The 13272-nt window shown below is 32.2% G+C and overlaps 2 protein-coding genes across 2 annotated transcripts; one reads left to right on the top strand and one right to left on the bottom strand.

The window, feature by feature from the left end:
* Nucleotides 1–7245: 7245 nt before the first annotated feature.
* LOC112464669 lies at nucleotides 7246–8217 on the top strand. The gene has a single exon (XM_025031806.1). The coding sequence runs from the start codon at nucleotides 7246–7248 to the stop codon at nucleotides 8215–8217; it is 972 nt and encodes a 323-aa protein (XP_024887574.1).
* Nucleotides 8218–10327: 2110 nt separating this feature from the next.
* On the bottom strand, nucleotides 10328–11572 carry LOC112464670. Its single transcript, XM_025031807.1, has one exon. It carries the CDS (start codon nucleotides 11570–11572, stop codon nucleotides 10328–10330), a length of 1245 nt encoding a protein of 414 aa, XP_024887575.1.
* Between the last annotated feature and the right edge of the window lie 1700 nt (nucleotides 11573–13272).

The raw sequence follows: 13272 nt of genomic DNA, 5'->3' as shown, positions 1-13272 counted from the left end.
ATAAGAATTCATCGTCTATTGAACTTTATTGATCAAGTCTAATTTTGACTAGCATAGTTGGGAAACAACTACCTTAAGTGCAAACTCGTGTAGACAAACTACAAACGGTCTTGTGAATGCGACTCTCAAATGCCTATAACTCACCAGAAACTAATCATAAAAAGTTGATAAAATTTAAAACTTTTCATCAAAGACAAGTACTATAATCCATCTCTCTCTAAAAAAGGCGTGTATCTAAAAAAGGGTGTAAAGTCGATACTCGAATCTATCGAAGTTTATTGTTGTCGCTTTTCGCGATGCCGATTGGTTTTCTCGCTGCGCTTACTTCATGAGCAGCTATCATCATATATTTTGACAGTTGTGTGTATCAAAAAATTAATAATGTAATAGTAATAGTATAATGTTAAAGCCAAATAGCGCGAGCGAAGCGCGCGTCTGTGATGCCTAGTATATTAAAAATTCAAAAAAATTGACCGAAAACGCTTCTTTCATATAAATTGTGCGTCTTTTATTTCATTTTTAATCTATTTATTATAGCAATATATATAATAATATTTATACATTACATATAAACTATCAAATTAAACTCATTTTTGTATTAACAAGGTATTCGCTCAAAAGTAGGTCTAAAAATTAGGCATTTTTTGTAATTTTTTTTAATAAACAAAAATATTTATAAATTTGTAGTGTTGCATATATATTCGTTACTATTTTATTCAATTTTTTAAATAATTTAAAACAAAAAATTAAGTAAAAAGTTAAATTTTTTCTTTAACATACCATCATTTTTTCTTTAGCTTTTTATAAATGATTGAAATACAGTCTATAGAGATAAGACTACTCATTAAAATAAACTAACTTTTTTGTTTGCCATGATTAGAACGGATTCAATCATGGCAACTATCGAGGACAAATATTTCAGAATGTATAATGTACCTTATATTTTAATTCTAACACTACAGCCATACATTTATCAAACGTAGTTTCCTCCAACTTCCCTTCTCCCCTAACATAAAAACTTAAAAGAATCCAAAGTATAATACATTAAAGTTATGTTAAAAGTAAACAAAAAGAAAAGAACAATCATTATATCTTACGGTAAGTGATTCAATAACTTTTAAATCAATTTTTTGATAATATACGTCTTAAGGGGATCCTATAGCGAAGGCCGAACTTCCTCGACGTCGATAATGTCGAACATTTTTAATTCCGTTCTAATTCGTTTTCTATCATTTTCTATATTACCGGCCTATATCTGCCCTTGTCTAACGGGAGGCATCTGTCCTTGTTTCGATTGCTGCGCCATGTATATTTGCATGTATAAAAGTTAAAACATTGACACTTTTTTTTCTAGACTTCTATCGTAGTTGTAATTGCACGATATTGTTCTTCAATGTTTTCCCTAGAGGGCTAGATTCTCATTTTGTATATATAAACTGCAGTATTTTTGTATAACCAAATATTGTCGTCAGTGACAGCTTTATGTGCCCAAATTTTTAATTTATTTTTCGTTTTGGAAGTTAAAACCGATCTAGCCCTCTACATTTTCGTGCGTACTTTAATTCTAGACCAAAAAATTGCAATTCCGTAAAGCCAATTAAAAGTGGTTATGTTTTAACTAAATGTCGGTAATTACTGCCACTATAGGATCCCCTTAATAATATACGATAATAGACGTAGTGTTTCTCAATCATTAAAAATAAAGTTTGTAACGTCAAGATTAATAAATATTGGTTATTTTTATATAAAATTCGATAAAAATAATAATAAAATAAGAACAAATGCAAAACTACAAGTTTTTTTCGTTTAATATACATAAACAAAAAATCTTTAAAATTACCTATTTTTCAGGTATTTTTGAACAAATATCCCCTTAATATAAACTGCATAGATTAAAATTACATAGACTAAACTGTTATAAACATTTTTGAAAAGAGCATCATAATTAGTCTGAAAATAGCAGGTGGTATCCAAATTAGGACTGATGATTTGTTTTGAAGGCTTCGACATGCGAACTTCGAAGCTTCGAAGAATCAAAATTGTACAATTATTAATTTAATACAATAGTATAATAGTACCGCAATTGGGATGTTCAGTCGTGACGTAGCCGTGACCACAAGGCCAAGATAGCTGGCCTATTCCTGAAAATTGTACGCAAACATACGGTCTGAGGGCGTTTATCGTGCCTTTTAAACGCGTGTGATAAAAATATGTACTTAAATATAAAAGAAATATGTGCATTTGCACAGTGCACCCTTTCTTCAAGGAATTTCATGGAAGGAGAAAATTTGTTGTGCTGTGGACATTTATTAACATGCGGGATAACTTCTCAAGATAATGACAAATGGGATTTGACGAACCTGGTCGCATGGCGAACGCTGTAGAGAGTAGACGTGTCGAGAAAGTTAGCTAACGATAGTAATAGGGTGTTATTAGTCGAGAGTGATAGAAGAGAGATTAGAGGGTACCCTAGAGGCGAAGTTAAACCAAAAAAAGAAATAATTAAGAAAAGTTTTACTGCCCCCCCTCGGAAGGGGGGTTATTTAGGCGGGAAACAAGCGCGAGGTTATGTTAGTAATAACAAGAACGAATTAATATCGAAAGAAATTAGAAATGATCCTACACTTAGTAACGTAAACATGGTTAAAAGAAGTGATAAAGCAGGCCAGAAAATGATGATGTCAAAGAAAGAAGACAAGATGACTGATAAAAACAAGGGGAAAAAGGACAAGACGGATACGAACACTGGAAACACGGAGATGCTCATGGAAACGGATCAGGAAGGTTCGAGAAACAAGGATGAGATGCAATTAGTAAACAATGTACTAACAGACGAAAGAGAAAGTGAAGAAAGAGAAAACAACGATGGAAGAGAGAGTGACAAAAGAGAAAGCAACGGAAATTATACCTTCAGGGAAATAATATACGTCAACATCAAGGGTAAGCTTGTTAAAAAGGATCGTAATTTAAGAAAAGAAGAAATTGCCAAATAATTGTCGAGTAAATATTTCGAACCAGGGTTAAAAGGTTATAAAATAGTATGCTGTAAACTTACTAGGGAAAACACGTGCGCGAAGAAAGGACTGAATGAAGTAAAAATTCGAAGCTTGTTGCACGGCATTAGATGCGTTCCAGATAACTTAGAGATGGATAGGTTTAATCTAGCTAGACTTAAATTTAAAAATGATGAAGAAGCAAATAGATGTATAGAAAGGTTAAACAAAGAGTACAAAGATAAATTACAAGTATATATAGATAATAGGTCGAGATACTGTAAAGGGGTAATCGCGGATTGGCCGTATAGCATAGAGGAGCTCTGGGAAAATTTAGTTAGAAAAGATAAAATTTTACAACTAGAGGTCATGAAAAAAAGGGTATATAATAGAGAGATGAAAAAAATAGAGATTAAGGAAACAGATAATATAATAATCACAATAAAGGGAAACAAACTGCCGGAAAAATTTTCGATATTTGAGGGATTTGGTAGCTTAAAGGTAAGATCCTACGTAGAACCAGTTAGTCAATGTTTCAGATGTTTTAAATATGGTCACTTCAAGAAAAACTGCAAATCCAATGACCTTTGTGGAAGATGCGGCAGCACGGCTCATGGTCCGTGCGATTTTGAATACAAATGTGTAAACTGTAAAGGAAAACATAGGGCAACGGATAGAAAATGCCCTATATATATTAAGAACAAAAAAATAAAAATAGTAATGGCTAAAAAAAACGCAACATACACAGAAGCAATTAAAATAATAAATGGCCAAGATGCAGAAGAACAAGAGTATGATAAATATAACAGAAAGGCATGGCCTACAATAGACGAGAGACTAAGAAATAAGAACCCAATAAATAGAGAAAACAATAACTACGAGAACAACGAAAGAAGGACATATGCAAAAGCTGTAGCAAACGCAGGAATAACTAAACCAACAAATAAGGATGAATATTATAGTAGAACAATAAATAAAATTAAGGAAAATGAATACGACAGAAATAGGATAGCAAGAACAAAAGAAACAGAAATAAGTAGACTACCAATCTGGAAAGAGAGAAAGAAAGAAGATTATATAAAGAAAAATAACAATGAGGAACAAAGGAGGGAAGTAGGAGAAAGAAATAATGAAAACAAACAAAACTATCAAAACATAAAAGAGGTACTAGAAGAAGAAGATTGGAGGAGATTCATCAAAGAGCAAATTCAAAGAATAGTTCAACAAGAAGTGGAAAGGACAATAGGAATTAAAAATACATCCACAGAAGATATTACGGAGGAGGTCAATGCAGAAGGAGAAGCTTGTTATAACTACAATTCATTAAAAAGACAAAGAACTTAATAAACAATTATGAACAAGAAAGAAAAACTTGAAATAGTACTATGGAATGCTAGAGGATATATAGGAAAAAAAGAGGAAGTGGATGAATATATTAAAAATACAGATATAACTATAATTACGGAATCTAAAGTAAAAGACCACAAAAAAATAAAAGTAAAAGGATATAATATAATTGGTGTAGACAGCAGAGGTAACGGTGGAGGTATTCTAATATTTTGTAAAGAAAACATAAAAATAGAGGTAATAGAAGAATGGAATGATCTAGATGAAGACTTTGATATATGTGGAATTAGGATTAAACACGAAAGTACAAATATGAATATAATTGGGGTATATAGAAGACCGAATAAAAGTGTAAATCCAAGAGAATGGACAAAAATAACAAACTTTAATAGAAAAGGAATGGATACATTAATAATGGGTGATTTTAATGCAAAAAATATATTATGGAATTGTAATAACACAGAACCAAATGGAGAAGGATTACAGGAAAAATTTTTTAATGCGGGATTTTTATGCGTAAACACAGATACAATGTCTAGGCTAAATGATATAAATCAAAACCCTTCAAATTTGGATCTAATATTTTCAGAAACAAATGTCATTGATAAGATTGAATATACTCAAGCAAAAGATGCTTGGGGATCGGACCATTTTCCGATAAAAATAAAGATAGAAATTGAAGAAATTCCTTACATAAAGAAAACGAACAGAATAGCGAACGAAAAAACGTGTTGAAATGAATATAAGAATATATTGGAAAAAAAGGTAGACCAAATAAAAGAAGAAATTTTAGGAAAAGACTTACAAATTAAATATAGTACACTGATGAAATATATTATTGAAACCGTAAAAGAAGCCTCAGGTAAGAAGGAGAAAGAGAACAACACCTCTAGAAAAAAGAGAAGAGGAAATCTAAATATTAACAAAAGAAATGTAAAGAAAAAAGGAAGAAAACAACATGCAATATGGTGGGACAAGGAATGCTTCGAAATAAAGAAGGATAGAAGGAAAAAAATGGAAGAATACCGAAAAAAAGGAAACATTCATACTTATGTGGAGTATAAAAAAAGTAGAGCTATAATGAGAAAAACGATAAAACGAAAAAAGAGAGAGAGTTTCAAAAAATTTTGTAATGGACTAACAAAATATAGTAATATGTCATATGTGTGGAAAATGATGAGGATCTTTAAAAAAGGAAGAAATAAAGTAGAATGGAACAAATGGAAATTTGGTGAAAGAGAAGAATTAATCCTGAAGGATATAGAACAACTAGCAGCCCCAAGTGTGACATTAAAAGTAAAAATACCTGAAAAAGAAGAAGATAACGTACTAGATAAGGATTTTTCAGAGGAAGAACTGATGAGAGCAATTAAAATGATAAAAAAGGATTCAGCTCCAGGAAAAGATGGAATAGACTACAAAATGATAAAAGAACTACCAAGAGAAATTCTAAAGATTTTATTGGAAATATTGAATGAAGTTTGGAAAGGAAAAGGGTTTCCAGAAGAATGGAGAAAATATCAAGTATTCTTCATTGATAAGATAAATAAGAATAAAGTAAGACCAATTTCGTTATCTTCATGTATGGGAAAACTGATGGAAAGACTAGTAAATGAAAGACTGATATGGTGGATGGAAAAGGAAAGAAAATTCAACAAATTACAAAATGGATTTAGAAGAGGAAAATCATGTATTGAAAATTTAGCGAAAATTACAGATGCAAAAACGGCAATATTGGAAGGAGAATACTGTTTGGCAGCTTTCCTAGATGTATCAGCGGCTTATGACAACGTGCAATTTCACATATTAAAAAATAAACTAATAGGAATGGATTGTCCAATAAGAATGTTAACTTTTATAGATATATGGTTAGGAAACAGAGAAGTAGAATTTGTCGTCGATGGGGAAAAAACAGTAACTAAAATAGTGAAAAAAGGATTACCTCAGGGATCAGTCTTAAGCCCAGCGCTTTATGAAGTAAATACACATGAGATAGATAAGGGTTTAGAGATAGACGTAATAGATATGGAATTTGCAGACGACATAGGAATGTACGTAAAAGAAAAAAATAAAAGAGAGAACAAAAGAAAACTAGAACAAGCAGTCAAAATGATGGCAGAAAATCTTAGTGCAATAGGATTGGAATTAGAACCTCAAAAAACCAATTTAATAGAATTTAACAGATACGGGGTTATAGATAAGGAAATGTTTATAGAACTTCAGGGAACAAAAATAGAATGTAAAAAAGAAGCTAGGTTTCTAGGTATTAGGATAGATAACCAACTAAAGTTCGAAAGTCACATAGCAGAAATAAGGGCAAAAATAGAAAAAGCAAATTATATTCTTAAATATCTGAATAATATAACGAGAGGGTCTGATTGCAACACAGCTTTGAATTTGTACAAAAGTTTAGTCCGATCTGTAGCAGATTATGGCTGCTTTATATATGCACCTAATTTAGAAAGATTAAAAATAAAACTAGAAAGAGGTTAATTTTTAGGATTAAGGACAGCTAGCCCTTGGTTATCGAAATAGTACTCCGACAAACGTAATAATCGCGGAAGCAAAAGTAGAAATATTAAGTGAAAGAGCCTTGATGTTGGCAAAAAACTTTTGCCTGAAGGTCAAAAAGTACGGAAGCAAAGAAATTAAAAAAAGTTTAGAAAACTTATCGAGAGCAGAAGCTAAAGAACGATTGAGATTTCCACAAAAGAAGAAAAGTACGCTTACAATGGCATGGGACGAAATTAAAAAATATAGAAACGAAATAGGAGAAGAAAAAGAAACTTACGAACTATGGGAAACGAATTACGATATACTAACGGAAGAAATTGAAACGGATTTAGAAGTGGGAGAAATCTACAAGAATAAAGCGGAAATAAAGGAAAAAAGAAAAATCGAAGAGATGAAATATAAAAAAGAAGACTATGAGTTGATAGATGAATTTAAGGACAAATATAACCAGAAGAACATCAAATTCATATACACGGATAGATCAAGGATCGAGGGAAACCCAAGTGTTGGAGCAGGAATAGTGATAGAAGAAGAAGAAGAAGATGCATATTATGCAAGTTTACCAAAAAACTCGTCAGTATATACAGCAGAAGCATACGCAATAAATGCAGCTCTAAGGAAAATAGAGGACAAATTGGAGAGGGAAAATAAGGAAGAAGAGGAAATGATTATAATATTATCAGATAACCAAGGAGTAATAAAAGCAATTAAAAACAACAGATTAGACGTGTACAAAAATAAATACATATTAGATATTAGAAGGAGACACCACAAAATAAAAACAAGATACAATAAGAGAATAATCTATGCATGGATACCGTCTCACAAAGGATTCACGGGAAATGAAATGGCGGATAAATTAGCAAAAACAGGAACAGAAGAAGACAATAATAAGAGTATTGAAGTACCTATACAAGATTATATGACAATATTCAAGGAGGAAGCAAAAAGGAGAACACAAGAAAAAATAAAAAATGAAGCAAGTTATAAGGGAAGAGACTACTTTAGAAGATACTATGATGAAGAAAAGAAGAAACCATGGTTCCACAAAATAAGAACGGAAAGATATTTCTACACATGGATGAACAGAATACGAGCAAATCATTATAATTTGAACGAGTCCTTAGCTAGAAAGGAATACATAGCGACACCTGACTGTGAATGTGGAAACTACGTGGAGGATATCAATCACGTGGTATGGGAGTGCAGAAAATACGACGACCAGAAAGAAAGGTTGAACGAGGAGCTCGAGATCAGGAATCTTAGAGGAACGGAAGACATTTTTGAGATAATCAGGAGAGAAGATTGGATGAAAATTTCAGTGATATTCAGATTCATTAAAAAATTGAACAGGATCATATAAAGTGGAAGAAAGAACAGACCAACACTTAAATACGCTATATAGTCCAAAGGTGGGGCTGAAGGCGTCTATAACTCCAACCGGAGTTCACAACCTCAAAAACAAAAAAAAAGACAAATGGCATTTAACTGCATATTGCCTTCAAATGTCAAATGTTAAAGGTGCCCTTCACGAAATAAACATAGTGATATTAAAATCAGGGAAAATATTATCCGCAAAATGTAGTTGCAAAGCAGGGATGAGTGCAAAATGCAAACACACGGTTGCAGTTTTGCTACATTGTAATCGGTAAGTACATATAAAAGTTATTAATGTATGTTAACAATAACACATGTAGTAGTATGCTGTTTCTAATCAATGTAAACTTTTAGATATGATGTCGATAAATTTGAGAATATTTCCTGCACCGATAAAAAATGCATCTGGAACATACAACACAGCACGGCTGTAGATGGGTATAAATCTGCACCTCTGGAAGATCATAAGTGTTTCAATATTTGTGAGAAGAAATTGACTTTGACTGATGAGCAGATAGACTACGTCAAGAATAGATTGTTTACAATCCCATCAGCGTTAACAAAGCACATGTATGACACAAATTGAATTTTTTACAAGTATATTGGTATTTCAAAATATCAGAGTAAGCGAGCAAAATAATCAGGTTTTACTCATTGTTAGGATATACATTTACAAACATCGAATCAATTATTTTTATTGGTGCAAATCTTATAATCATGTAGAACTTCTTTATGTAAATTTTCACCTTATAATCATGTGGAACTTCTTAACGTAAATTTTCAATTATTTTTTGTCTATTTTTACTCGACATATTTTATTATTGCTAAATTTACACTGACGTTTTGTTAATATTTCGTTAACACAATGAATTTGCACATTTTTGTTTTAGTGATTATATCCAATCAATTTTTATCTATTTCTGCAAGTATATTTTTTTTACATGATGCAATTCATTTTACTTGTTTAATTTTTTTACATATGTAATTATTATATGTAGGTGTGGGAGACATAGTCCAGTCTCTATGACCCAGATTCCTGTAAACTCTTCTCCCGAGATAAATCATTGTCCAAAATTTACCTTCGAAAGAAATGCATGCACTTTCCAATGAGAAGCCTTTAGTAGACGATTTAGCCACATGTTGCAAAAAGAAACTAAAAAGCTTAGAAAAAGACGTATTACGTATCTGCGAATTAAGCCAAGCATCTATTTCTGTTTGGAAACAAGAACGACAGTTTAGAGTAACGGGCTCCAGATGCTACGCTCTGTACACATACTTCACCAATAAGAAAACCAATCCTAATTGGAAAGACAAATCCCTAAAGTATTTTTACCCCCAAAAAATTGTGAACACTTATGTAATGCATAGTCTTGCAAATGAACCCCTTGCAAGGAAGAGATATGAAATCTCACAATGGCAGGTAGTAGAATGTGGTCTTGTAATCTCGGACATTATCCCTGGTTAGGCTACTCACCGGATGGTGTTGTTTTTCAAGACAACAAACCGGTGAGACTATTAGAGATCAAGTGTCCCTATTCCGGTAAGACCAGTAAAATAAATGATGTTCTCAATGACTTGAAATATTTAAAACGAGATAAATCTTCGAAGTCTTTTAGTGTAAAGCTCCCTGAATCGTCCCGAGACGATTCTTTAAACGCACTTGAGAATCCTCAATACACTGCAAGAATCAAGAATCTTATATTAAAAGAAAAGCACGAATACTATGGACAGATACAATTTGGTATGGCAGTCTTAAATTAAAAAAAAAAAGAACGGATTTTGTTATCTATTCTCCATTTGATCATGAAATAGTTGTGATTCCAGTAGACTATGATGAAATATATGTTAAGGATCTGTTGAAAAATGTGAAACTCGCTTATTTTGAGCACATGCTCCATAATGTACGTTTGGATGATGGTTGATTAATTAAATAATCAAAAAAATAAACAATTTTTTTGGTGTTATTTATTATCCCCAGTGATCATATAAACGAGTAGGTTCTATTAATCTTAAATAATCTTAAACAAAATAAAACATGAGAGAGAAAGAAAGCTTTTAAGAACACTGAATATATTTTACAGTTTTAAGAAATAAATTTATAATGTGGTAAATTGACAATCTTTTAAAATAGGAGAGCTCAAATTTACAATAGCTGATATAATTCTAAATATCTCATTCACTCGAGAAACTAATCCACTAGGCATTTTATCGATCAATATGCGAAACAGTTTTAAACGCTGATTCGCTCTTTTGACATGTACACGAGCTTTTGCAATTTTTGCATTCAAAAGTGCTTCTTGTCTACTAAATTGTTTTTTGTTTCTTAGAAAAGGAGGTCTAATCAATATTACTTGATTTTCTAAACAAATATGGTCAATTAAAAATCCCTTGTCTACCATGATTGCTTCGCCTTTTTCAACAAGATTAATTAAACCGCTTTGCTCAAAAATTAATTTGTCAGAATATTTCCCCCCATATGCTCTGCTTAAAAAACTTATAGTCCCAGCTGTTACGCCAGTCATAATTTTTACAGTGTACGTTCTTTTGTAATTCGAGTACGCTATTTTACGACAACAGACATTTTTTGGCCTTTGTATCGGAACTTCTGTGCAATCTATCATTACTCGCGTGTTTTTAAAATCCTCAAAGCATGTGGGCATGTTTTTATGAATCTCCTTTTTACTTGGGAATACTACGGCATACTGCAAAACATCATCCAGAAGTGTCAACATTTCAAGAAAAACATTTCTTATTTGAGTCAATTTAATGCCCGTGAATAACACGGCTAGAGCATAATACGATAAATTAAGTTTTAGCTTCATGAATGTCAAAATTACTTTTGATTTGTAATCATAAGTTGACTTTTTAATTGGATACACAGTATTTAAAATATCTACAATAGCATTCAAGATACCGAAGTTCTCAATACCAGTCATCGTACTTAAATCTTTATCATTCTTAATCAAGTAACAAACGTTTATGCTTCCGGTTTGTACATCTTTATTGACAAACATTGGTTCACATCCGTTTACACCACTATCTGTTTGAGTTCCTGCATCGACAAATGAGTTTGATAAATTGGGCTCGCCTTCCTCATTACATTGTATGTCTTCCAGGTCCTCAGATTGCTGTGCTTGATGATCCATTACAAGTTTGTATAAATCCTGGACATGGTCCTTGCTTTCTTTCAGCTTCTCACGATTCATTCTTCTCGTTTCTCTGTTTTTCTTATTTTTCTTCTTTTTTTCTTCTACAACTTTTTCTTCCTCACTTTGTTGCCTTTGTGGCAAATTGTATTTAGGGATAGCAGTCTTCTGCAAAACCCTCCGTTTTGCCGGCATATCTAAAATATTAATAAAATTTTATTTGTTATTATTATTCTTCAATTGATAACAGGAGTGTTTGAAATACTTTTGCGTTTAAAAAATCGGTGAATTGTTTTTACATACTACATTTAATATACAATTTATTATAACTAATATTACTCATTAATATTCAATGAATATATTTTACTTGTTATTGTTCAGTTATTATCATATTGACTTACCAGGCAGAACGTCAATCACTCCTGTCAAAGTGCAAAGAACACACTGTCCACTTTTTGGTTATCCACTCTGGTTTTGATATTTTCAATACTCTCTGCCATTGTTTTCGAACATCAATCTTCTCTATATTTCCAAACATGTCTTTTTTTCAATATAGAACTTTCCTTTAAGTGGAAACATGTGGAATCGCACAGAGGTATCTTTTCCATAGCTTTTGCAGCCAAATACACAGCAAGAATCGCGATTTTTTGTGTCTCTAGGGGAAAACCTTGCCCCTCTGTCTTTTAGATGTTCACCCATCGCACTTTTTTTATCACACACATCGTTATTTCACTAATTATTTATGAAAAACGTAAGCTTTATATGTGATAGCTCTATTACTTTCAAAAATAGGCCAGCCATCTTGGCCTTGTGACGTCACGGCTACGTCACGACTGAACATCCCAATAGGCACACATTTATAAAATTATATGACAAAATCCGAATAAAATTTTGAATGTTGCAATTATGTCGCTTATGTCGCAAATGTATTTTTCGAAGCTTCGAAGACACCGTAAACTTCAAAAGTTCAAATTATTCGAAGCTTCAAAGTTGTCGAAGAGTAACAGTCCTAATCCAAACTCTTACTTGAAGAACTTTACATCTTTCAATATTCAAAAAGGACATCATTCCTGTCAAATATATTTTAGATGACTTTCCGTTTATACCAATTAAAAATTTTATATTAAAAAGTACAATGAAGTACTTACTTTTAGTACTGAAGATAAAACTTCTGGGTATTTATATAGAATAGCTACTGCACCTCAAAAATTAATAAAAATAGGCTCATTCGACGCATTTTGGCACGAAACGAAAGAATCTGGCAAAAAAATGCGGCGGTCTGCCCTGCAAAGCAAGATATTTAGCGTTAAAATTGACGATTCTTAAGTTAGAAATCCTGTCATACCGACGTGATGTAGCGATCATGAACATGCTTCGCGGCCGCACGCGCATGCAAAAGTGTGCGAATTTTAAACGTATGCATACTTATAATGCATAAATATGGTAATTGTTTAGATGGGGAGGATCACCTTGGATAACCTTAATATTTTAGTATGTTGTTAAGGTCATTCTCCTGAGTGAGGTTCAGAAGGTTTCAGCCCGCGCTCGTTATTCGTTAAAAAGTTATTAACGAAAAAAGTTTGGAAAATATAGCAGCTATTTTGAGTATTGGAAGGCATAAATAACTAATATATACGTATGTGTGCCCTGCTTTAAAGAAAATCACAACTTCTATAAAGCAGGGCATACAGGCATACACACGTATGTATGTAATGAAAATCACAACTTCTATAAAGCAGGGCATACACACGTGTGTATGTACGTGCCCTGCTTTAACGAAAATCACAATTTCTATAAAGCAAGACATACACACATCGTGTGCTCTGCTTTAACGAAAATCACAACTTTTATAAAGCAGGGCATACACACGTGTGTATGTGCCCTGCTTTAACGAA

The sequence above is a fragment of the Temnothorax curvispinosus genome, unplaced genomic scaffold (assembly GCF_003070985.1).
Source record: "Temnothorax curvispinosus isolate PA1 unplaced genomic scaffold, ASM307098v1 QBEX01014426.1, whole genome shotgun sequence".
NCBI classification, from domain to species: Eukaryota; Metazoa; Arthropoda; class Insecta; order Hymenoptera; family Formicidae; genus Temnothorax; species Temnothorax curvispinosus.
This window is presented reverse-complemented; position numbering and strand designations above follow the sequence as displayed.

What these genes read in the sequence shown, in the direction of transcription:
- LOC112464669 (XM_025031806.1), top strand. Translation starts at nt 7,246, where the DNA reads ATGAAATATAAAAAAGAAGACTATGAGTTGATAGATGAATTTAAGGAC.
- LOC112464670 (XM_025031807.1), bottom strand. Translation starts at nt 11,572, where the DNA reads ATGCCGGCAAAACGGAGGGTTTTGCAGAAGACTGCTATCCCTAAATAC.